At 44.6% G+C, this 25,372-nt stretch overlaps 3 protein-coding genes across 5 annotated transcripts; 2 read left to right on the top strand and 1 right to left on the bottom strand.

Annotated features, from left to right (window-relative positions):
* Nucleotides 1–1,312: 1,312 nt before the first annotated feature.
* Nucleotides 1,313–4,087, top strand: LOC133896824 (uncharacterized). Of its 3 annotated transcripts, none has more exons than XM_062337471.1 (6): nucleotides 1,313–1,482; nucleotides 1,925–2,182; nucleotides 2,451–2,520; nucleotides 3,001–3,074; nucleotides 3,551–3,791; nucleotides 3,869–4,087. In XM_062337471.1, the coding sequence occupies exons 2-5, from the start codon at nucleotides 1,967–1,969 to the stop codon at nucleotides 3,788–3,790; spliced, it is 600 nt and encodes a 199-aa protein (XP_062193455.1). In that variant the 5' UTR covers nucleotides 1,313–1,482; nucleotides 1,925–1,966; the 3' UTR covers nucleotide 3,791; nucleotides 3,869–4,087. The 3 variants fall into 3 exon arrangements, with proteins under 3 accessions (XP_062193455.1, XP_062193456.1, XP_062193458.1); XM_062337472.1 differs by having other exon boundaries at nucleotides 1,349–1,478; XM_062337474.1 differs by lacking the exon at nucleotides 1,313–1,482 and adding an exon at nucleotides 1,506–1,840.
* Nucleotides 4,088–4,351: 264 nt separating this feature from the next.
* Nucleotides 4,352–8,289, bottom strand: LOC133896823 (cyclin-C1-1-like). The gene is made up of 9 exons (XM_062337470.1): nucleotides 8,104–8,289; nucleotides 7,888–7,994; nucleotides 7,087–7,126; nucleotides 6,522–6,566; nucleotides 5,894–6,015; nucleotides 5,698–5,812; nucleotides 5,530–5,574; nucleotides 4,877–5,024; nucleotides 4,352–4,795 (listed from the first exon to the last, which is right to left on the bottom strand). The coding sequence occupies exons 1-9, from the start codon at nucleotides 8,133–8,135 to the stop codon at nucleotides 4,676–4,678; spliced, it is 774 nt and encodes a 257-aa protein (XP_062193454.1). The 5' UTR covers nucleotides 8,136–8,289; the 3' UTR covers nucleotides 4,352–4,675.
* Nucleotides 8,290–19,341: 11,052 nt separating this feature from the next.
* Nucleotides 19,342–21,272, top strand: LOC133897624 (UDP-glucuronate 4-epimerase 6-like). The gene has a single exon (XM_062338418.1). The coding sequence runs from the start codon at nucleotides 19,508–19,510 to the stop codon at nucleotides 20,972–20,974; it is 1,467 nt and encodes a 488-aa protein (XP_062194402.1). The 5' UTR covers nucleotides 19,342–19,507; the 3' UTR covers nucleotides 20,975–21,272.
* The last annotated feature ends 4,100 nt before the right edge of the window (nucleotides 21,273–25,372 follow it).

Below are 25,372 nucleotides of genomic sequence, written 5' to 3'. Positions count from 1 at the left end.
GCACATGGCTCCCTCAATCTTGAGCTCCAAACACACCTCACACCTACTGCCTGAGTAGAACTTGACATGTTGTCTGATAACCTGCCATCTCTTTCCCTAAGAGACACCCCAGACATTCGGTGGATGAAGGGCATCAATATACCGGGGTTCCAAACTGCGTTGGCTTACAAGATGATCCCCCTGCCCCTCCCCGAACAGGATGTGTGGCTTTAGGAACACAACTGGGAAAACTTTACCTCAAAGAAAGTCCAAATCGTCTTTTGGGTTCTTCGACATGGGAACACCATGACCAGAGCCTTCCTTTACTCGGTTGGTGTCATTCCAAGCACCGGCTACCCATTCTATCCCTCAACACTAGAAACTATCGATCACCTCTTTGTAGCCTGCAGCGGGATCGCCAACATCTGGAGTTGCATCGTTCCGAGGACTGGACAACTAGATGTAGTGGACGCCTTCTGCTCGTTGATGTTTGCAACCTTTGACCACCTGCAGATGCCCATACGCAACACCTTTATCCTCCTACTATTGTGAATTGCCTAGAAGCGATTGAACCGTATGATCTTTGACGACATCAATACAGGTCCATAGGACACTATGTGACTTCTTGCCGACCACCTTTGACTTTGAATTTCCCGAGCCCCCTCCTTGGTGAATATTGAACTAGCTATGTATTGATGTACAAACATTGCAGATGTAATCAGCTAAGGCTTCTTTTTCTTCTACTATTTTCTTGTTTTTGTTTTTTTGTCTCCTTAGATACTGCCGTTGTACCCATGCACACTTTTTCCCTTTTTGTGGGCAAACCCCACCATGGTTTCCCTTAAAAAAAAATCATCCATCTTTACTTCAGTGTTTAGGAGCACAATTTCATACATAAATGAAAGTTTTGTTCGCGCTATCAGATTTCTGCCTCACAGATTTACGCATTTATTTCTATGATTTGGTGCTTGCTTAGATCATCTTCAACCATATTTACTTCATTTCATTCACTTTTCGATTCCCTTCCCTATTCTCATTTCATTTATTTTCTTTCATCTCCAATAGTTTTACTTCGAGAGGAATTGCGAAGTGAAATGAGAAATAATACCATCTTAAAAAGAATAACTTTAAAAATCTATTTGTGATAAAAACTATAAAAAAAATCCGTTAAAACGCTGAAAGAAAAAAAAAATCCTTTTAGAGTCGGTCTTATGTCGTTTTAATATGTGATTCCCTCTGGGCAAGCCTGTCAAATCACGTGGACTGTTTCTTGCGAAATTCCATCGGAGATTGTTTCGTTTCTATCTCTTACGTACTCGAATCACATGGACTCTGACGTGTGGGGCCCAGATGAAGAAAGGAGCGCACCCTTTTCCTCTTTCCTTTTGATCCTTTTAAACAGGAGGACTAGAATGGGAAACGAAATCCGCGTGGGCGCGGTTGCCTCCTCCCCTCCTCGAGTCCTACGTTCGGTCGAGTCGGGTTAGATTCGGCGACGAGTAGGTGCAAATTCTTCGTCTCTCCCCATGCGTGCGATCTGTATTTAATTCGGGTCGTTTGGAATTATTTGGCTATCGCTGTTGATTCGGCGAAGCAATCGCGGGGGGATGGAGGAGTTATTGATTCGATCATCGCGCCGCGGATTCCCCGATTCTTGGTCGAATTCGCTCATTTCTTGGGAGGGTTTCCCATGCTGGGGTTTGTTGATTCGGTAGATCTTTGCTGGGAAAGGGGATTTGGGCGCGTGTTCGTGTTGTAATCTTGACCTTGTTCTTCAGTTTTTGCCATTAGCGTGCGTATGACCCTCCAACTTTCCCCTTTTACGATTGTTAGGGTTTCTTGGCTGTTTGTTGTTTGCTAGGTTTGTGTCCCAGTCTTGTTGTGAACCAAAGAATTGTAGAGAAGTAGCTAGAGAATTACTGAGCCACATCCCCGTGAATTTCAGGTTCTTTGCGGAGCTGAGGTGAGTATCGGCATCAAAGATAGCATGAGTACAGTCAGTGGCACAAGGCGTACCCCGAGGAGACAGTCACAAGATGGGTCTGCTGATAAAGTGGTTGTGAACTTGGAGGCAATCTCCCCATCAGTGGGGAGCCGTCGTGGAGTACCGACTGCTGTTGCTGGCGCATGCACCTCACCTATTGATGTGGATGCCATAGAAGATGAAGTGCAGGCAGTATCGCCCTCGCGAGTGCCCCCTCAAGTATGATGATTTTCGTTGTCTTGGATTGAAAGAACTACTACTTCACTTTCCAAAAACGTTGTGTGTACTGCTAATGTTATGTCATTCAGTAAATTGCGATGTTTAAGGAGCATACAGCATCCCTTTTACTAGGGCCTATTGAACCCTTTGCTCATTGCGGGTCTTTGTCATGCTTGCTTTTCCTGCTAAATGATAATTTGATTGATCATTATGCTAATACCATACATCATTGGCTAGCACTTATATTGAATCATCTTGTATTCTGCAGAGGAGGAACAAGAGGACCAGGAGGCAACCTGTAACAGTGGTTGACTTGGAGGTAGATGCTAGCCGGGAAGGTTAGTTTATTACTTGCATATCACTGCGCTTTGTAGATTTGATCTTAACTTTTAACATACAGAAATACAGCAGGGATTGTATTTGTTCATCAGTGTAATATCAAAGGTTCAGTTAGATTCTTCAAAAAACTGTATGTTCATCAACAACACCGACAATTTGAGGTTAATGCCTACAGTGTGCCAGTAAGATGAGTGTATCTCTGAGTAGACTATATGAGGACATCAGATATTTCAATAGTGGTGACACATCTATAGGCTATGCTGAAAGTTACTTACAGTTTTCATTTTCTGGTTTCTGATTCTAGTGGCTTGGATGATATTGCACATATGTCAAAATTGAACCTGGATAGCCTACATGAAAAATGTTTATCGATACATAACCAATTCCAAATGTCCCTTGTGATTTAAGACTCCTATCTGTAATCATTTATTCAATCATTGGTGGTTTGTGATGATGATGCATCTGTGTCTTCTCCACAGGTTACAAGCGTCAGAGGGTTGTACCTGTAGTACATCGCCTCTCTCCAGATAGGGGAGAAGGTTCCAGCATGCAGGTAGTTAATTTTATACTAGTTTTGAAGGGATCAAACTTTTTCAGCTTTAAAGCCAGGTTGATTGCAGATTTACTACTGTTTACTTTTCAGCTATTTAAATGGTAACTGGTTTCCTGTTTATGCTCTGTCCTAACTTACACTTCCAGCGTTCTGATAGAGTAGTGAATTATGTAGTTGTTTCAGTAACAGTTGTTTTAAATTCAAAACATTTTCCTTGGCCAATCCACGTCTCAAAACACACATGCTTACATATTTATGATATGTGATATGGATCTGTTCAGATTGCTCTTGATAGCTGCTGACAGTTAATATTCTTCTTTGACAAACCAAATTTCTTGCAAGACATCATTCCATATGCTAGAGTATATTTCCAGAATTTCAGCAGAAAAGGCTGGCTGATATATTTGATTCTTGCATTCAATTGTTATTAGCTTGCACTTTGCACTTAACTCTGACTACCAATTTCTATTTGACAGTCAAATAATGTAGTGCAAACTGGCAAAGAGCCTGCTAAAGAGGCTCCCAAGGAACCAATTTTTACCTGCCCAGTATGTTGGAACAATTTGGATGAGCCTTCCACGACAATTTGTGGCCATATCTTCTGTGCGGGGTGCATCAAGCAAGCCATCAAGGTTCAGAAGAAATGTCCAACTTGCAGGAGGAGCCTGAGAGCAAACAATTTCCACCGTATTTACCTTCCTAACTCTGGTAGTTAAGGTGAATTCCTTTACCTATCTGATAGCTTGTAGTCATTTTCTGGTCGATCAGCTGAACTTCATCGTCATCCAATACAGGTCGATTGGCTGCGTCAATGGAACCTCTGGTCATCAGCCGATTGCGACAACTAAGATGGCCTCCGCCACCAATGGATTGAATTTGAGTCTACTCTCTTGTTGCCTCAGCTTCAGAATGTTATGGTGTGTTGTATTGTATCAGGCTATTGGCCCTAGTTGATTAGTGCAACTGAGATTTGCTTCAAGTTGAAATGGCATTAAAATTAGCGTTTATGAATACTTTTGTTTGGTGCTCCCTGTGCCTTTCCTGGCATCGCGCAAGATTTGGCTACCACGCTGACGATGCGTTCTGGCCGCTGGGGCTGCCAGGTCTTGTGTACAACGGCTGAGGCCGCTAAGCTAGTGTCACTTTGCCGCTGCCGGCCGTGATACTGGCAACATGAGCCGACGCCTCTGGCGTGTAGCCGCCTGCCCACGCCTCTGCTGCCCCAGGCTCCAGGCAGGTACACGTCGTAGGCGCTGGCGATGCAAGGCTAACCGTGGTTCAGATGACAGGGCTTGAGGCCTCAATAACAAATGAGTTTTGAGTTACAAAATGATTAAAAGATACATCATAACTAACTTGAAATTCCCTCAACCAGCAGACAAACAATTCCAATGGAGTTCTGTATGACAAGAAACCCACAATGTTAAGTACAAGAGACTGTTACTAGGCACATACAAACCATCCCTACCATGTGGGGCTGGGAGCCTTCATTGTTAGAACAAATTAGGACTGTCAAACTGCGCACACCCAATATTATGCCTTCAAATTTGTCGGTCGTGTGAGGTTGTTAGAGATAGTTTCAAATAGGTGCCAAGTATGCATTAAGCCTTTGCCGGCAACTTGTTCATCACTGGGCTTATCTTATCCTCAGGGAGGCCCCTTTGAGGATCAATCTTGTAGGTGTCGTAGAAGTCCAGAATTTCCATTGAGATATTCTTCACCTGAGTATTGTAAGTAAAAAAAATGGGTTAGGAAAGTGAGATAGAATCAATCGATGGGAAATGATAAATGGACACACTTACAATATTCATGTCAACACGGAGTTCTTCAAACCACGAAGTGGTGTCTTTATCTTTAAGGACGCTTGCAATGTATATGCAAGCAAGTGCAATCATATAGGGTGGGTATATGAGAATAAGATCCATCTTGTAAGTATCGTTAACAAGGCCCCTGCAAGTAACAATATATTGAGCTAAAGACTGAGCATACACACCCATAATAAGAAATCACACTAAAATTAATGCTAGACATTCTAGAAGAAATCAATTTATGTTGTTGTGCTGTATCACACTAAAATTAGAAAGGAAAAGAAAGAAAACTCTGACACACATGTGTATTTGCTTCCAACGGTATTCCATACCAAATGTAAACACTCTTACTTCACCCAAAATATATGTCAACAAATCCTGCAAGGAATGCAGGTAGTTCTCTTAGTCTGAGACTAACATTACTCGTGATAAATTTTTTCAAAAAGGTCTAAACTTCAACCACCAAAAACATCCAAGAAACTGGGCTTCAGCTTCAATAACATAGAATGTTCCAAATAGCTTTCACAGAAAGAACAGAAGGACATTGCAACTGAATTCATGAAGGCCTGAAAGTCCTATGCAGAATAAAAGCATTTATTCCTTAATTGTTGACACCGAATCCTGTTGTTCATAAAAGCAGTGCTTACCAGGCAAATTGTGTCAGATCTGTTATGCCAGCATCATGCAATAACCTGCAGAAAAGGACATCCATCAACTTGAAGTTCCACTAGAACAAAGAGCTGAAAGCTAGGAAGATATGGAAAAAGGCATGTTCCATGAAAACACCAGTGATGACACGGAAAATAGAATCTTACTGTAAGAGAGGACGATATGGATGGTAAACAACCAAATAATAGTCAAGTGCTTCCAGGAGTTTCATTTCCATTTCAAGAATATCCTTAATTTCAAACCGATACTTATCATCGGAACCTGTACTTTGAAGAGAGAGAACAGTTGTTTGATGCAGTTTTTTCATGTAAATATGTCCATAAATATGGTAATAAGACATACCACACATCTTTTTTATGTAAAAGACAAGAAGCCTTGCTTGCACTGTGCTCTCCTCCACCTTTGATGCCAAATACAAACAAGTAGGTGCAACCAAGCGAGGATCATACTCTGTCATGCTCTTTCTGGTGACAGATTCTGTGTTAGAACTAAGTTCTTGCTACAAAATGTACATACATATTCACAAAACTCAAGGTCCCACTAGAACAAAGAATTGAACATTCTTCAGGAGAATATATAGAAACAAATGATAAAATATGAATCGTGTGCAGCTTTTGAGAGCAGAAGGTTAGGTTTCAAAGCATCATTTTCCTACTTTAAGTTTAGAATGTTGAGAGGTGAGCATTACCATACTAGAAGGAATGTTAAATAAATTGGGAAACATTATCTAAATCTTACAATCACAATATTATATTATAGTTCCTAATTCCCAATAAGTTGACCATCTTACAATCTCAAGAATGAGCTATCTTATTTCCTGGAAGTACATCACCTTTCATTCTTGAGAATAAAACTGTGTTTCCTTCCTCTAAGTAGTTAAATCAGCAGTCAGATTCAATAGTGATACCTCCACAATGCATAGAAACAGAAATACATATGCGGTGCATCCTTCTTAAATAGAGAAGCATACCTTGTATACACACGCCTGAAGTAAGTGACTGCCGTAGCTATAACTCTGAAATAACAACAATTTAAGACAATAAGAATCCTGCGTTAATGGCAGAAAAGTCTAGTGACAGCATATCATAAGCTAGTTATGTGAGAACTTCGTTTGTAGAAATGCATTAAATGTTATTTTTACAGTAATCCTGTACTTTCAATTAAAACACTCATACGGTGAGACGTGAATGAGCCATAGGGGAACAACGAATTCTATTGATAGGTTCATTTTTCTCTTAAAGATGTTAGCTTTTGACAAGGGTACATGGAGTAGAAACATTAGCAAAGAAGACGAAAGGATGAGGGGAAGAACAGGAACACTCAACATCTGCATGTGCTTACTTTCAGGTAACAAACAAAAATATTATATGATGTGTTTTTTGAACATCTAAGCTACGACACGTAGAAGGAAAGCCTGCCAAGGGCCAACTATAGTAAGAAATCAAGATAGACAAATAAGTTTATGTTCCCAGTAAAGATATTATGTATAACTACCAAAGAAGCGAATAGAGTAGGTTATGCAAACATGGCCCAACCTTTGCCTAACTTTCACCTGCTGCGCCAACCGCCAGATCTCTGAAATCATCAAATTATTTACTTTGTAAGACACCAAAAAATACACAAGTAGTCCTAGTGCAAAATGCACAACAATCAACCTTAGGTGAAAATGTGAGATACAATGACTGCTGCAAATGGAAGGAAATGAATTGTGCGCTTAATTTCCTTAAAATCTTGGAGTCCAATTTAACACCTACACTAACACTATGAACTAGGATTGAGCCAATTAATGGAAGCTAGGATTGCCAACCTTGCCGTCACCAAAAATTGATATAGCATAAACAAAGAGATGAACCTTTTTTTTAATCGGATCAATCTGTTTGTTTGAAATCAGCAAAGTAAAACAAAGAGCAAACCATCATTTTCCTCCCCTTGTAGGCAACTGTTTGACCATCGCATAACAGAAAATTGTATGATACAAAGGCATATGGCGCAGTATGCCCGTGGGTATAATTACATGTGCACCAAGTCAATTTGTCACAGTTGCAGAAAACATCTGAGTGTTCGAACATCAAATCGGTCCACATTTGACACACCTAAGGCCATAAAAATTCCCACTTTTAACATTTAACAGCGCACTCTGAGCTTGGTGAAACTTTTGTGCTTCTCAAAAACACTTAATCCTTTATTCTACCTATCAACAATTCCCCAATCCCAAAAATCTATCCCAGAGGCAGTCAAGTCGTGCACAGCGGGCTAAGAAGCTAAAACTAATTCGCATCGGGAAAACGCTATAGCACGGGGTCAGGAAAAGCGCAGGAGGAGGAGGAGGAGCTCACGGAAGGACATGTGGATCTTGACGAGGCGGAACTCCTCTGGCGTGATGCCCCGCTCCCGGTCCGCCGCCGGCACCACGTCCACATCCTCCGGGTCCCGCAGCTGCTTGCTGCACAACCCAACACAACGCCCCACGCAGTCAGCAGCTCAGGCTGACGCAGAGCCAAATCGAGAGGCGGGAACGGGGATCGATCGAGATACGGGGGTCGGAGCCTTACTAGTGCGACGACGTCCAGAAGTTGGCTGCCATCCTGGGCCCCCGATCCCGGCGAGGCTACTGACTGTCGCCGGTCGAATCGCTGGTATGTCGGAGTTCGGTTCGGAGGGGAAGGGGAAGGGTGACCATCGCCGCCGCCGGTAACGCATGGGTTGGTCAGGCGGGCCGGCCTAACACTATGGGCCGTCTCGAGTCTTGCGAGGCCCGCATTGCGCTATAGAAGGGAGAGTTTTTTATTTTATATTTTTTTATTAAAAATTTAAATAAATAGATTTCTCGTGACAAGCAGTTGACACGTGAGTAGATTGAGTCTTATATATTAGAGACAAAGTCACCTGTGCAGTTATCTTACATAGGAACCACTTCTTGTGCTATTCGGCCTGCTAAACTTTAACTCTCCGGTTTTTAGAGGAAAGTCCTCTGAAAATCCAAAGTTTAACACAGGGAAGTGGAAGTGTGGTCGCAGCCATCGATGTGGATCGGACATTGGGATGGATGATATTCGTTGTTTGCACCTATTTGTTTATTTGCATCAAAGATTTTTTTTAATCGACTGTAGCCTTCGAATGGAGATTGGATGGACGCTATTTGTTATTTGCACATTTGCACCAATTTACTTGTTTGCATCAAAGATTTTTACTTGTTAATATGTGTCTCCTTTTCTGATCATTTTATTTTCAGTTTCCCGTGTTCCAAATAAGACCTGAACATTCAATTTCTTTTGGGTTTTGAGTTTCTTGTGTGTGTTTTCATCCTGAACTCAACCATTTTAAACAAAAGATGTATTTTTTTCTATAAAAGAAATCTCACTTCTCAATGCAAATTTGGCGGTCCAACTATAAAAGATAATATCATGCATGGTTGATTAGTGTCGAGATCGAAGGTTTCGTCCTCCGATCAACTTGGATCGTCAGGTGTATTCGTCTTTCTTGAGATGGATCAGGTCGGGCGTACGTATTCATCTGGTGTCACAGCTTAACAGATCTATCACACCTGACGCCATGGCCGTGCACATCGATCAGCACATGCAGCCTGCGCTACTGCACATCACACAGGAAGACGGACCGTACGTTACGCTGAACAGCGTCGGTTTGTACGTCGCTCTTGGCTCACAATAATTCAGTCGTTCGGCGTCGTCGACGACGACCTGATATCATGCAAGAACGCGACCAATTTTAGGACACGGGGATCGATCGATCGCAATTCGTTCACAGCTGCAGGTTGACGTCTCAACCACCGTGCTCTCCTCCATGCATGCATGCATGCACACACTCGATCGCATGCAATGCGACCTGACTAAAACTGAAGGAGTTTCCCTTATCCATTGCGGCCCAATGTGTTCTAACCTTCCGATCTGAATCGACAGGAAGACTCCCCTATGGATCGGAGAAAACGACTGGGTTTCAAAAGATTCAAGGAAGCCCAGCCAGCCACCACTTGCTTCCATCTGTGATTGGTCATTGTGCAGTGGTCTTCATTCACCCAGTCGATGTGATGTATAGTTCTGTGATGTGCTGTGAATGTGAGTCCTGGCTACTTGCAGCACTACTGAATAAAAGACTGAAGAAAACAGATGATGCTATTTCAGTTTTTGCTTTGGTTTGATTCATGCAAAGTTCATGTTTTTTTGTGGGACGTAAATAATGTTGCTCAGTTCAGATCTCGTGACCTTTTAACCGTATCTTGGGAGGACAGTTTACTGGAAAGTCTGGGGCACCTAGAAAAGGGCTGTGTGGCTTTCAAATACAGATATATTTAGAGGCCCCTGCCCTCCAAAAAGTCAAAAAATCCAGCTCAAGCAGGAAAGCTAAGGGCAGTGGCAGTGATTGGATTGCTGCACCTGGATTTGATTGAACTTGTCTGGATTGAGTCTTGATGCGTCATTTTTTTTAGAGGATTTGATGCGTGAAATGGCAAAGGAAAAACGGCAAACAATATCATCTCGTGTATATCTGGTACCAGCTGAGTCCTGAAGTACATCTGCATGTGCTGACTTTCAGGTAATAAACCAAAAATTTATATGATGTGTTTTTTTGAACATCTAAGCTACCGGCCCGCGAGGCCTGGTGGCGTGGGGCGGTTTTGGGTGATGCGTGTTTGCGCTGGTTGTGGCGTTGGGTGCTCCAGATGAAAGTTTTACTTAGCGTTTGGTCTGGTCGACGATGGCGATGTTTTTGGACGCCGCTTTCTTTTTAGGCGTTTATCGAAGGTTACCCCTTCCTCGTCGTATGATCGTTCAAGCGAAAACTATGTTCGTGTCTAGACGGGTGATGGCGGTGCTTGGGACGTTATTTTCCTCTTTGAATGTGTCGTTTTGAAGGATCCCACGTCGTGTTTTGGTGATCGATATCTTAGTCGCGGCGGGTCCTTACTTCGGCAGCAGTTGTGAATACTCCGGGCCTTGAAAGGGGAAAGTTGTCGGTAACCCCTCTACTCTTTTGGGTATGCGCCGTTCTGTCTATAGGTATGCTTTTGTGGAGTCGGAGCTACTGTGTTGACGCGTCCGACGAACTTAGCAATGATAACACGTAGTGGCCGTGGACGATGAACTTGGCAACGATGATCTGTTGGTAGACTCCATGTGTGTTTGTTTTTCGAGGTGTTGTGCTGTTTTTCCAGTTATTTTGTTGGTGGCGCTTATGTCATAGGTTTTTTTTGGTTGACCTCGAATCAACTGGTCAATTGTTAAGTTTTTTAGATTCAGTTTTTCTTATAAACAGAATCAATTCTCTTTTTTTATAACAATATCAGTATCTCTAGTGCCATCTTTTGAAGAAGAAAAAAACATGTAAGCTACAACGCGTAGAGAGAAAGTCTGCCAATGGCCGACTATAGTAAGAAATCAAGATAGACAAATAAGTTTATGTTCCCAGTTAAGATATCATGTATAACTACCAAAGAAGCGAACAGAGTAGGTTATGCGAACAAGGCCCAACCTTTGCCAAACTTTCACCTGCTGCGCCAACCGCCATATCTCTGAAATCATCAAATTATTTACTTTGTAAGACACCAAAAAATACACAAGTAGTCCTAGTGCAAAATGCACATCAATCAACCTTAGGTGAAAATGTGAGATACAATGACTGCTGCATATGGAACGAAATGAATTGTGTGCTTGATTTCCTTAAAATCTTGGGGTCCAATTTAACACCTACACTAACACTATGAACTAGGATTGAGCCAATTAATGAAAGCTAGGATTGCCAACCTTGCCGTCACCAAAAACTGATATAGCATAAACAAAAGGATGAACCCTTTTTTAACCGGATGAACCTGTTTGTTTCAAATCAGCAAAGTAAAACAAAGAGCAAACGATCATTTTCCTCCCCTTGTAGACAAGTGTTTGACCATCGCATAACAGAAAATTGTATGATACATGGTATCTTTACTGGGAACATGGATGATACAAAGGCGTATGGTTCCTTGTACATGTATGGGATGATGCAAGATATGTTGTTATGCTTGTGTTTAGTTGAATGAATTGTATCAACTCGTCTAAGATAGGTGATACAAGTTTTAGGAATATTCTATCAAGATGCTAAATCATACTATATGAGAGAATTGATCGAGCACCTCGTACATACTTTGTCAGCTCCTGTAATTACATATACTTAGTGATGATTAGTGATAATTAAGAACAATTAGCTATACATTAGTTACAATTATATGTTATTGGTCATAATTAGGTATTACTATAGGTAATTAGTGATGAAGAGTGGCATGTTAAGTTATAATTAGTACTAATTAGAATAATCTGCTGATAATTATAATTATAAAATTATTATATTATAAAGAAATTAATTTATAAATAGATATAATGCTGATATTTTTAGCAACTAAACATATTCATATATGCATCCCATACATATATTCAACCAAACACTATCATATATTATTCTATAAATCAAACCAAACATATTACTTACCATCTCATCTAGTATCATTCCATCCATCTAGGATGATCTTATCCATTTAACTTTGTATAACCAACCAAATACTACCAATCTAGCTCATGAACAGCACAAAATTCTGAACTCTGAAGTTATATTTGGTCAAATCCCCGAATCAAATGAACCAGCTGCTTCACCGGGATTTAATTTGTAAACGTTGAAGTGTAGTGCCAACCTTTGCCTCCTGATTTTGAAGTTTCAGGTGAATTGGCTGATGCAAGTAAAATCTAAGGCAACTCAGAACTAGCAAAATTATATACTTTAACAGTTGGGGTTCTCCAGTGGTCGGGTACAAATTACATGCAATGTGTATATATCGAATAGTAGCATTCAAATAAAGTACGAGCATTTTGCAATGAAGAAGCAGTTGCCTCAAACCGATGAACGTACATGCGCACGGCAGATCTTCGACATGCCGTGCCTTCTCGTGACGGTACGTACCATAATCGCTTGAACTAGTACCAGTAGGCAGTAGAGGATAAATTCTGGGTGGAACAGCCCAATCATGGTGCTTTTGAAGCACCATCCATTGGATCCGGATCGTATTGGTTGAGCCGGGATATTCATGGACCATTGCTGCATTTGCATTGTGACAATGGCCTCACGTACTTGTATTAGTTCTGTTTCAGTGATAAATCTGAAGGCCTACCTTAGTTTTGACCTCGTTGATCCACTCATGTATCGCTACCGTATAATCACTTTTATCACATTATCAGGGCATTTCCCTTGGTACAGAGGCAGGTGGTTAGTAACGTATATAGGAAATATATATATATAGTATACAACGAGATTACCACTACGTGAAAAATAAATAAGGGAGACAGGAAATTAGTAACGGGTCATAACATGATACGTTCGTGATAATAATAATGATGTGTCGTAGTTGTAATATGTCACTAATGATGACTTATTAGTGACGGATCATCCTAGGCCAGTCATTAGTGACGAGTCAAGTTGTGACTCGTCACTAATAACAAACTCATCAATGACGAGTCATCCTAGGCCAATCATTAGTGACGGGTCAAATTGTGACCCGTCACTAATAACGGTATTTTCTTTTATTTTTCTCGTACAGCACCAATAATTTCATTGGTGACGGATCACTGTTACAACCCGTCACCAATAGGTAATATGCTATTCACAAATATTTGTTTCTTTTATTTTTTTTCTTATTTTTTCTCCCTCATGCAGCACTACATATGAGTTATTGTACATTTTTGTTCAAGTTTGATGTAAGGGGTGACAGCTATGGATACAAATGCGCGTTTCGAAAACGTTGTAGAAACTTCATGGGGTGAGAACTCAATCTTCCAGACCGAATTTGGTCTCGAAAAATTTGCTGAACCTGACGAAGTGGGGAAGAAACGGATGTAACCTTTTCTGTAGATGTCAATAGAGTTTAAAAAAAAGTCAAAATCGGAGTCTGTATGCAAAAGTTATGTCCGTTTTACCGAAAGCACTATGGGTCACATATCAAATTGCGATCATTTGGATGAGATATTCAGAAATTCATAAAATTTTATATATAAATTATAAGCCCCGATGAAATTTGGCAAAAATAGTCATTAGTGACGGGTCACGGTTTTTAATTTTAGTCATTAGTGACGGGTCACGATTCTAACCCGTCACTAATCAGTTATAGATGACAGGTCACGGTTATGACCCGTCATCTATGATCTTTAGCAAAGAAGTTTAAAAAGATAAAATATCCAATTTTATCACAACTACGTGATAGTTGAGGTAGTAAGGGAGCTACGCGCGCGAAAGTAAGTTGCAGGTTCGAGACCCGCAGAACGCAGATTGAAAAATAGTTTGAAAAATGGCGTAACTTGTGGAGCATATGTGATGAGCCTTTGTGTTGGGATGACTCGTGTGAAAAATATATATATTTTTTACTTTTTTTAGTCAAAAAACGCGAAAAATGTTCATAAATCATAAGTGACCTGTTACGACCCGTCACTTATGTTCAGTCATTAGTGACGGTGTTGGTGAATCAGGAACCGGGGGTCCCCGAATTCCGAGGTCAGGCCAGCAATCCGTCACGTGGCGCCATCCCGCGGGGTCGCCTCCGCAAGGCAAAAAAGATTAAGTCCCGGGAGAGGGCGCTTGGGGCCACAGTCAGTGGTCCCCGAGTACCCAGGTTCCCCGATGATCTACGAAGTCTAAGTGCCGGGAAGAAAGTGCTCGGGGAGGTATACGGTGACCCCCGAGCACCCGAGTCCCCCGACGATCAGGAAAGCTAAGTACCGGGAGAAGTGTGCCCGGGGCCGCAAGCGGTGGCCCCCCGGGCACCCAAGTATCCCGAGGACCCACTGAAGGAAGTTCCGGGAGAGAGTGCTCGGGGCTGCGTGCAGCGGCCCCCGAGCACTCGGTCCCCCGAGGATCCGTACAAGCATACCCGGGAGAGAGTGCTCGGGGAGGTGAACAGTAGCCCCCGAGCACTCGGTTCTCCGAGGACCGAGGAAGGGCGTTCTCGGGAGAGAGTGCTCGGGGAGGTGAACAGTACCCCCCGAGCACTCGGTTCCCCGACGACCCAGGAAGCCCCTCCGTTAGTGGCCCCCACAGGGGCCACAGATGAGGTGTCAGCCAGTCAAAGGCCCGAGGCCGCATTTAAGAGCGCGCGTGGCCTGTCACCTCCAACTGCTCCCGCCACGCTTGGTGTTAATTCCTGTCACATTCTAGCAGAAGGGCGTGGGGACATTAAATGCACGGGTCCCATCCCGTGCCATCCGGCACGTCTCGGGATAACGTCGTGAGCGCCGAGGCGTTCCGTCTGCCGCGCTGCTGTGGCAGGAGACAAGACAGGACGGGCACGCCGGGCCGCTCTGCGGCTGCCCAGTGGGCCCTCTCCTCGGCGCCCATTGCCAGTGCATTTATGGTGACGGATGACCGGGTGCGGGGTGCATTTTCCACCCCCGGTCACTTCGCACAGAGGCTATGATGACACCCTTTTCATTTATGGTGCCTTGGAACTCGTGCCCTCCCATTCGGGGCACGCTACTGCTAGCAGGTATTTAAGGCAGCCGGCAGCACGGACAAAGACAGGTGGTTCTGGCTCAGGAAAAGCTAAAGCAGCTAAGGAAGTAGAGAAGATCGAGAAGCCCAAGAGCACCCAAAGCCAACAGATACACACAGACCGAAGAACAAGGAGCCACAGGCTCTAAGATAGACAAACATTCTTGTAACTAGCAACATCCTTGAGGGACATTCCCAGGGCATTTATAGTATCCATACAGGAGTAGGGTGTTACGCCTCCGTGCGGCCCGAACCTGTCTAAACCCCAGTGCATTTACTTCGTTCCGCACTAAATCATTCCACCCCGCCAGCCATCGTATTTATACCCATTTATTTCTCCGGCAAACATATTCAGGATCATCCCCCCGGCCGAATATCTAAAAAGGGGTCCCTCAGGATCCCTGCGACAAGAGTTAACCCTCCGACAGACGGGTCACTGTTATAATCCGTCACCTATGACTTTATAAGTGACGGATCGTAATCCGTTATTAATGACGACTCATCAGTGACGCATTCGGGGTGACGAGTGCAGAACCTTTCAGTAATGTCAGTTATCACGCCGGTTATCTAGCGCCATGCGATGACACGTCCATGTAATATTCCAACAGAGTCAAATATCATGGCGTCGCGCGAAGGGTCCATTTTCAGACAATATTTTCTAGATGGTCTATTTGTAAAAAATATTTTTGAAAAGAAGTAAAAATTACACCTCAATAGAAAGCTGACGAGGACCCACATGTCAGTAAAATTTACACATACATATATATGGTATGTATGTGTAAATTTTACTGTAATCACATATATAGCTTGTAAGGCACTTACACGAAATGTATCGTTGTTTGGCACTTAACGCATGCCTTTGCACTGTGGCAGTGACTCTGGTCTAGGCATTTGAGGCATCTGCGTATATACAAATCATGATGTATAAACCTGAAAAGGGAAGATAAATGTTAGTGATGGTAAAGGCATAAAATCCGCACGCAGGGGCTATATAAATCTATACTCGTGAACTAATTTTTAAATCTATATCCACATCTATTATCTATCATGAGTAAGAAATGCTACACATGCATATCTATCACCCGTGAGCATGACCATATGCCCACTAGCATATAAACAACCAATGGACATAGCAGAACCACACTGAGCATATAATATGATTTTCATCAATTAAAAATACATTACATGTATATAACTTGTATGCATCCAGATAATTAACAAACACCTCATGTATAGTTTCACACATAGAGACATCAAGTTCAATAATTGTCAGGTATTTGGAGTTGAATACAGGCGAAGCAAGCACAGGTAAGATTTTTTTATGCCGTGTCTGTAAACACATCAAGCATTTATAGAATCAAACCCATGAACAAATTAGTGGACAAAGAATACGACCTAAACTCATACCTAATAGGATTTTTATCCGTAGGTAGAATCGCCATCTCTAACAGTAAATGCACACGTTCAAATGCCACGTGGGCATCCGGGTTTTTTTTAGCGTTTTGGGCACAAGGATTAGCTACGTTCAGGGTTACTGAACGGTCCCCTGCTCCAGCAGCAGCAAACGGCCATGCTTCGAATCTTTTGTGATTATGTTGCATGCAGGCACTGGAAAATGACATGCAGAGGTGAGAGGATAGTTTAAGTACGCGAATTAATCTTGATTTGATGGTCATGATAGAGAAGGCAGAAAAAGAAAAGCTCCTACTGGTGCAGAAAACATGTCAAGTTACTCTGAAATGTTGCCACGTGACGTCTGGCATTCCTCTCTCACTCTCTCTCTCACTCTCACGACGTCTTATGATCACATAAAAGTAGGACTAAGGCTAAATGGAAAAAAACACTGTTGAGTAGTTGAACACTAGAAAACAAAGCTGCATGTCTTTGTATGCACCTGTAGGCGTTGAATCGATCGGTGAAACCACCAACCGACCGAAGGGATCATCCAATCAAGACGGAGAAACTACCAGGGACGTTGCTCTGAGGCGGCCTGTGCGCCACGCTGTCGTGCTCCTCTAGCTGCCCATTGGCCATGCATGCATGCATGCGTCGGCTTGGCTAAGCGTCGTTCTCAGCCACCGACACACCGCAAGCCGGCACAGTGCACACCGACCGAGCCACTCTTGTTCCCATGCGAGAAAAAAAAAAAGGGACGACCGTGCAGTGCTGCAGTGGGTGTTCCTGCACGAATCACTGGGGCCAGTCCAAAAAAATTTTGATGCGTTGCTTGGAGTTTCTTCTTCAGTGTTTCTTTTTCTTCCTGGGGCTTCTGATTGGTTTGGTTGGGGTCATCGGTTTCTTTTTCCAAGCTCCGATGGATCATATCTAATGGCGGTGATTAGCTGTACGAGTTGCTCGCGCGATGCTGCGAGTGCCGACCTCACCTCACGTGGTGGCGCTTGGTTTTGCGCGGTGCCATGACGTCTACGCCGCTTTCCGCGCGGCCGGCGGCGAGGGCAGGCCAGCCGAATTTATGGCGTGCGTGCATCCTATCCACTGCATCTCTCTGTACGCCAGATCGGCGATCTGGAATTGGCCGACCAGCTACTGCTACTTGGAGCCGCAGGGGAACCGAGTGTTACAAGAAGCTACAGGCTTACAGCACTCCAACCACTCGTTTTTATTTGAAGCAGCAGTCTTGTTTTTTTCATTTGTAACAATCTTACAGGACTTATTCTCAAAAGGTCAGTGATCTCGCCATGCTCACGCTGTCACGCATGCACGCTCGCATTCTTTCTTCTCCTTTCTGCGTGCACCCGTAAGTCCCTAACGTGTGCATGCTTCCGAGTTCCGAGCCCTGTGTCTGGCCGCCGTACGGCACCACCACACCATCATCACGGAGCAGCACGTAGTGCGAACACGATGGTCAGCCGTCCGTACGCGGACTGCTCTCCGACTTGTCGCGGCCGCGCGCGCCGCCGTACACGTACGCCAATGCACCGCGGCGCGCGCTGTTCGCCCAGACCAGAGCCGAAGGGTGGCCGGGCCGGCGAGCGGTCGGCCGGCCGGCCTCGTGGGACCGTATGGCAGCGTGCTGGCGGTTTGCGGCGCAGGTGCCGAATCCGAGCGCGTGGTGGGTTTTGGTCGCCTCGCACTCGCAGGAGCTGCGCCGGATGGATCTCCACTACGGTCTGCGGCTGCATGCTGCCCTTTTGTCGTCTTCACCGGTCGCCTCACCACCCCGGTGTGGTGTGGGCGTGGCGGTGCACCTGTCTCTTCTCCGATCCCTGCCCTATCCTGACCTGACGAGCTACCTGATCCTCTTTGAACCCACGGGGGAAACGGCGAGCTAGCTTCCCCAGTCTCAGCGGGCACGACGAGTACACGCGAAAGTGTTACATGATACGGATATAGTTATCGAAATCTAATTCGAATTTGGGTGTTCGATTTGACAAAGAAAATTTGAACATGTAAAATAAAATTCAAAATCCGACACGATTGTTGAAATCCAACTTGGATTCAGAGTATCCGATTTGATAAAAAAATTGAACACGGGTGTCCAAACAGCACTAGCAGACGGATGGGACAAGAGGAAAACGAAAGCAGATGTCAAGAGCGTGGGGGAAAGAAGGCATCAATGTGCTCGATGCCTCTACGCCCGGAGTGACGGTGATCAAACCATGTGATCGAGCACCTCACATGCGCATATGACAATGATTTTGTTCTGTATTGATAAGCGGAGAAAAATCAGGGGTCGGCACGAGTACAAATGGGGTGACATGTCATTGCCATTGAAATAGTGAGCCTCTTCTGCATAGTTGCTGCCACATCTTCCCCCCAAAAAAAACTTAAATGATGTTAAGTGGTAGTATCATGCAAAAGTTAGGAATTTAACAGAAGTAAAAATAGCCTCTGACTAGCTTCTGCAGAAAGCAAAAGCTATGTCAAAAAGAGCCAACTAACACGGCGCACATCCTAGATTTTCTTCAACCGTGAATTCTTCCATGCTTCGCCCATGCACCGTATTGTATGCGGGAAATTTTTACCGATTCCTATGCGGGAAATTTTTACCGATTCCTATGCGGTATTGAACTGTTTTCTGTGAACATTCTGCAAAATCTCGACTGCACAAATTAATCGCCGACACCAACACACAGACTTCGCCTCACAGATCCCCTGAACCCATTGGCCAGCCATTGACTTGAGTGTGGCCTGCCCTGCCATGGCGAAGCACCGAGAAATCGAGCAAATTAGGCAGGGAGGTGACGATCCCAAAACCGACACCACCCAATCGCGTGCCACCCGAGTGGCGTCCAGCCGAAACCAAAAACCACCCTTCCCCTTCTCTCTCTCACTCTCCCTTTATATCCCCCGCTTACTCGCTCACTCCCTCCTCAGCTAGCCCGCTTGCTTCGAGCCTAGCAGCTGTCTAGCTACCTCTCCAGCTCTGCCTCGAGGTCCGAAGGCCAGACCGGGGAGGAGGAGGAAGTAAAAAAGACAATGCCGCCGTCGGGGACCAGCGCCGTGGACGCGGCGGCGAAGGGGGTCAAGCTGGAGCGGTACGCGAGCGGTGGCGCGCTCCTGCTGCGGCGCGCGGCGAGCGGCAAGATCGTGTCGGCGTCGTCGCACCTGCTCTTCCGCGCCACCGTAATCGCCACGCTCGCGCTCGTCTTCCTCTTCACGCTGCACTACCCGTCGCTCCTGTCCCGGTCCTTCCACCTCTCCGCCGGCGCTGCTGGCGACGGTTCTGGGGGCGCGCACTCCGCCTCGCACCGCAACCTGCTCATGTCCTCGGCGTCGGCGGCGGGGTCCTACGGGGGCCCCGCGTGGGAGAAGGAGATACGGCGGAGCGCCAGGCCGAGTCGGGACGGGGGAATCTCCGTGCTGGTGACCGGTGCCGCGGGGTTCGTCGGCGCGCACTGCTCGCTCGCCCTGAAGGCCCGCGGCGACGGCGTGCTCGGCCTCGACAACTTCAACTCCTACTACGACCCGTCCCTGAAGCGCGCGCGGCAGAGGCTCCTGGCCAGCCGCGGCGTCGCCGTGCTCGACGCCGACATCAACGACGGCCTGCTGCTCGAGAAGCTGTTCGACGTGGCGGCGTTTACGCACGTGCTGCACCTGGCGGCGCAGGCCGGCGTGCGGTACGCGATGGAGGCGCCGCAGACGTATGTGGCCTCCAACGTGGCAGGGCTCGTCAGCGTGTTCGAGGTGGCGGCCAAGCACGCCGACCCGCAGCCGGCGATCGTCTGGGCGTCGTCGTCGTCGGTGTACGGGCTCAACACCGACGCGCCCTTCTCTGAGGAGCACCGCACCGACCGACCGGCGTCGCTGTACGCGGCGACCAAGAAGGCCGGCGAGGCCATCGCGCACGCCTACAACCACATCTACGGGCTCTCCATCACCGGCCTCCGGTTCTTCACCGTCTACGGGCCGTGGGGCCGCCCCGACATGGCCTACTTCTTCTTCGCCCGCAACATCGTCGCCGGTGAGCCCATCACGCTCTTCCGAGCGGCCGGCGGCGCCGACGCGCGCCGAGACTTCACCTACATCGACGACATCGTCAAGGGCTGCCTCGGCGCGCTCGACACCGCCGGCAAGAGCACCGGCTCCAAGTCCGGCAAGAAGAGCGGGCCCGCGCCGCTCCGCGTCTACAACCTCGGCAACACCTCCCCCGTGCCCGTCACCCGGATGGTCGCCATCCTGGAGAAGCTGCTCGGCAAGAAGGCCAACAAGCGCATCGTTACCATGCCCAGCAACGGCGACGTGCCCTTCACCCACGCCAACGTCAGCCACGCCGCGCACGACTTCGGCTACCACCCCACCACCTCCCTCGAGGCCGGCCTCCGGCACTTCGTCGAATGGTTCGTGAACTACTACAAGCTCGACACCAAGATCGCCAAGGGCGCCCGCGCCGCCGACAAGTCCGCGAAGAAGAAGAAAGCCGCATCCATGTCGGCATCGTCGTGATCGATCAACACAGCACACACAGAATACCACCACAACACCAAGTCACCAAGTGTGTATTCTCTAACTAGTTCTTGGAGGCTTTTTGTTTAAGCCCTTGCTACTTGCTTCTTCTTATCCTCCTTATGCTGATAGTGTTTAGTAGGAAGGGAAGGGAATAACTGTTGCATATTGGTATATAAAGATTGGGTGGGTATAGATGATGATAAGATCAAACAGAGGATCCAGGACAGATGAAAGATGAAGTCACTGGCTTCCTATCAATCAAATCGTTCTCTTGCAATATGTCACTTATTTTGTTCTTGTTCATCTGGTGATATGAACCATGTACGCTAGGATTCTATGGTCGAATATACGGATGCAAAAGCAAAACCCACACCACACACCCACAAGACTTGCAGTTCTACTTGTACACTGTTTTCGGAATTCTGAATCACAATCCTACCCAATTCCAACCCAACATCCAAACAAACTTGTGCAGATTCAGGCACTGCTGATACATTTTGGTCTGGTTCTTCAACAGGGGACCTTTACTACTTGTGTAATGTATGTACGAGTGTTCATGTGGTTGTGATTCATGCAGCACTGCACTACTGGGGTGAAGTAATGAGGCTGGTTGGTGAGGTGTTTTCAGTATGGTCCAATCTGCTTCTCCTTTTAGCATCTTTAATGGGCAGCATGAGCCCATCGGTACAAGCCGCTGTGCCTGCCGTTTCCGAACCCTACGGCCAGTTCAACCACTGTTGCGAGATTTTGTGTTTGGAGACTTCAGTAGCGAAGTAGAAGTGTCTGCCAGTCGCGATGCTAATATTTTAAGCGCCAATAGAATGTCGGCACGATGTCACGAGCGTACAGTTGCAGCATTGCATGTTTGCATTTGCAGCACAAGATTCAGGAAAAAAAATAGTAATTACCTAGCTATCTTCTCTTCTTCCATCAGAATTACTGAAAAGTCTGAAATGGCAGTCACTTTCTTTATTTTTCCTTATGGTTAGTGGCAATCATCTGCTAGTGGATGGTTGATGGAGACACTGCAAAGTATGCATTTCTGCAGTAGTGATCTGCAGAAGAGATAATGCAAGGTAGAGACAGACAGTGATGAGAAGCTGAACCTCACTACTGCAGAAGAGATAATGCAAGGTAGAGACAGACAGTGATGAGAAGCTGAACCTTGGATCCCTTCTAATCTCAATTTATTCCCCGCTGCCAACATATCTGCCAGTCCATGCTGGCCCCCATCCATCATGCATCCAGGACGATCCTTGTCCACTCCTGCCTTCACAATCACACATTCACACCACAGGTTCTTCTTTGCATGGGCCATCAGATTCGTTCCAGTGATGCAGTATTGTTTATTTGTATGCTAGACTTGTGCTACATGATCCCCAAAGAGAAAGAAACACATCATTGTACTAAGTGAAAATTGCTCCTGCTGCAGGCAAAAATCTGGGCTTGTCAATATGTGCCCTGGTTTCTTCTCCATCGATCCTGATTGGGTTGCAGCTCAGCTAGAAAGTCATCCAAGATGGCCTGGAATTCAGTTATATCAGATATGGTGTTTGTTAGCTGAATTGGATATTCTTTTCTGACTAGTATTTTCAGTGCATATTTTTTTTGGTTTTGGGAAAAGGGCATTTTCAGTGCACATCTGTGAACCAAAACCATGGACAAATTTATATCGCGGAAAATAAATATGGTGTTGACATCTAGATGGTTCTTGCAATTTCAAGCCACGCTGCAGCTCCAAACAATACATTGAACACGGCTAGTAGGACCAGAGAGAATCTGATTATTTATGCAGAAATCAGCATATATTGCCTTAGGAATTAGAGATGGCTTGTACTTAAAATGATGAATGGTGATGAACGAGGTGTGTCTGTGCAACAGTCTGGTGATCATGTTCAACACTAGTATAACAAAATCATTTGTGAGCAGGGAAGCAATTTGGATCTGAGGCTTGAGATTTTGGAAATGGTGTGCTGCATTGTGCAAAGTACATGGGTCAAGGATCCTTTCTTACCTTTCTTGCTGCATACTTCAGGTCACTAGATTAGTTGGATTGCTAAAATCAGTTTATTTTTTTCCATGAGAAGGGTAGATGAAGACAGTTAAGCTGTGCCATTTTACATAAACCATCAGTATAATCATATGTTTCAGAAGCCTATTCACATCATTCTCCAAAAGAGATACTACAAGTATATTTGCACTTGATAAATAGCATACTACCTTGAAGCTAGTGCTGCAGTTACAGTATATTAATGATAGACAGAAGTTCGGTCCTGAACAATCTTTGACTTGCTTTGGAGTGGCATTAGGCCAGAAATTAACCTAACCGTGATCTGGTCTGCCAGTGCCTCAGCACTTGCAAAAGGGTTGTTGTGCCCCCATTTTCTCTTTCCCTGACTGCAGAGTTGGATATATAATCAAAATGCATACTACTCCAACTACATGCCTTGGTCATTGCAAACAGGTCTGTCCCTATCATTCTGGCTTGCCTCCATTACGCGTTCTTATTACTTGTTCTAGCTTTTGTGTGAGTCTGTGGTTAAAACGGCGTGTCGACACATCTAGCAGCAGCACGCATGGCAGTTGGATTGCGAGATGCTGCAAACTGCCAGACCCATTAACCAAGTAACCAGTTCAATTTCATCTGCTCCGTAGTCCGTACCTTCCAAGGACCATTCAGACCCATATGGATCCCCACCCTCTGTAATTCTAGGCGTGTGCTAGGAAATGCACTCAATTGTATGCCCGCGTGGTGTGGTGGTATGTGTACGTAAACTGCTATCTTGTAATCTTTTAAGAAAACAAAGGTTCTTTAAGTCTCTAAGATTGGTCGCCTACTACGACAAAAATAACAATAACAACTTTCGTCATAAATAAGTTAAGTAGATTAAAGATAAAAGATCTAACTAAAAGGTAATGTGAAAACAATAATGATAATAAATATATTAGTAATAGTAACAAAATAAAAATAATAACAATATAGTTCTGCCACGTGGATTACTAACTTCCACGTGCTTTTATCCGTGAATAGTTCTTTAGGGTATTCAATTTCTTTAAATCTCTATTTACAGACTACTCCTACGCTAGGTTTGGTCGATCCCTGCCTCTCTTCATACTATCATCTAGTAATAATAACAAAATAAAAGTAATAACAATATGGTTCTGCCATGTGGATTACTAATTTTCACGTGCTTCTATCCGCAAATAGTTCTTTAGGGTATTCAATTTCTTTAAATCTCTCTTTACAGACTACTCCTATGTTAGGTTTGGTCGACTCCTGCCTCTCTTCGTACTATCATCACGCCTCTGTATTTCGCTATGCGCAGGTGACTCTAGAGGCCTCCGTTAGATATGTTCAAACCATTTCAACGAATATTGGATGAGCTTTTCTTCAATTAGCGTTACCCCTACTCTATCATATATATCATTATTTCGGATCCGATCATTTCTTGTATGGCTATAAATCTATCGTAACATACGCATCTCTGCTACACATAATTATTGGATATACCGTCTTTTAGTTGGTCAACATTCGACGCTATACGACATCACATGTCGAATCGCCGTATTATAGAACTTACCTTTTCTTTTTTAACAACTTCTTGTCATAGAGGATGCCAGAAGTTTGGCACCATTTCATCCATCCTTCTTTGATTCTATAACTAACATCTTCATCAATATCACCATCCTTCTGTAGCATCGATATCATGTATCAAAATGTGTCTTTCTTGGGAACCACCTCTCCACCAAGACTAGCATATTCTTCCTCATGCCTAGTAGCACCGAAATCGTACTTTATTACTCAGTTTTGGTCCTACCAAGGGCCTATTTGGCACAACTTCAGTTCCAAGATCCATGTTGGATTTAGAGTTGTATGATAAAATAAAGTGGTTTAAACTTTTATTTTTAGTTTAAAATAAAACTTAGATGACTCAACTAAATACTCTTAATCCACTCATAGCTCCAGATCCAAGATTTCTTGGAGCTAAGTTTGACAAGCTCCAAGAAATTTTGGATCCAGAGCTATGCCAAACGAGACCTAAGTCTAAAACCTTTTGATTCTAAAGTATATCTCTACAACTCTAATTTCCTATTAACCCATATCATACTCTTGTTAACTACCACCACATCATCAACAAAAAAGCATACACCAAGGGATATCTTCTTCAACGTTCCTTGCGACCTCATCCATCACCAAAGTAAATAAATCATGGCTGAAAGCTGATCCTTGATGTAGTCCTATTTTAAACAAAAAGTCATCTGTGATACCTTCACAACGTTATTATACATATTCTTGATGAGAGTAATTTATTTGTTAGGATTTTATGTTTCTCCAAGACACACCACATGATATTTCTTAGTATTTTATCGTAAGCTTTCTTCAAATTAATGAAT

The sequence above is a fragment of the Phragmites australis genome, chromosome 17, assembly GCF_958298935.1.
Source record: "Phragmites australis chromosome 17, lpPhrAust1.1, whole genome shotgun sequence".
NCBI lineage: Eukaryota > Viridiplantae > Streptophyta > Magnoliopsida > Poales > Poaceae > Phragmites > Phragmites australis.
The sequence above is the reverse complement of the archived record's forward strand: the minus strand, read 5'-3'. Positions and strand labels throughout refer to the sequence as shown.

Coding starts and splice junctions, on each gene's coding strand:
- LOC133896824 (XM_062337471.1), top strand. CDS start 1,967: ATGAGTACAGTCAGTGGCACAAGGCGTACCCCGAGGAGACAGTCACAA. Junction 2,521..3,000: donor GGTAGATGCTAGCCGGGAAG/GTTAGTTTATTA, acceptor TCTTCTCCACAG/GTTACAAGCGTCAGAGGGTT. Junction 3,075..3,550: donor GAGAAGGTTCCAGCATGCAG/GTAGTTAATTTT, acceptor TCTATTTGACAG/TCAAATAATGTAGTGCAAAC.
- LOC133896823 (XM_062337470.1), bottom strand. CDS start 8,135: ATGGCAGCCAACTTCTGGACGTCGTCGCACTA. Junction 7,995..8,103: donor TTCTGGACGTCGTCGCACTA/GTAAGGCTCCGA, acceptor TGGGTTGTGCAG/CAAGCAGCTGCGGGACCCGG. Junction 4,796..4,876: donor TCCGTGTTGACATGAATATT/GTAAGTGTGTCC, acceptor TACAATACTCAG/GTGAAGAATATCTCAATGGA.
- LOC133897624 (XM_062338418.1), top strand. CDS start 19,508: ATGCCGCCGTCGGGGACCAGCGCCGTGGACGCGGCGGCGAAGGGGGTC.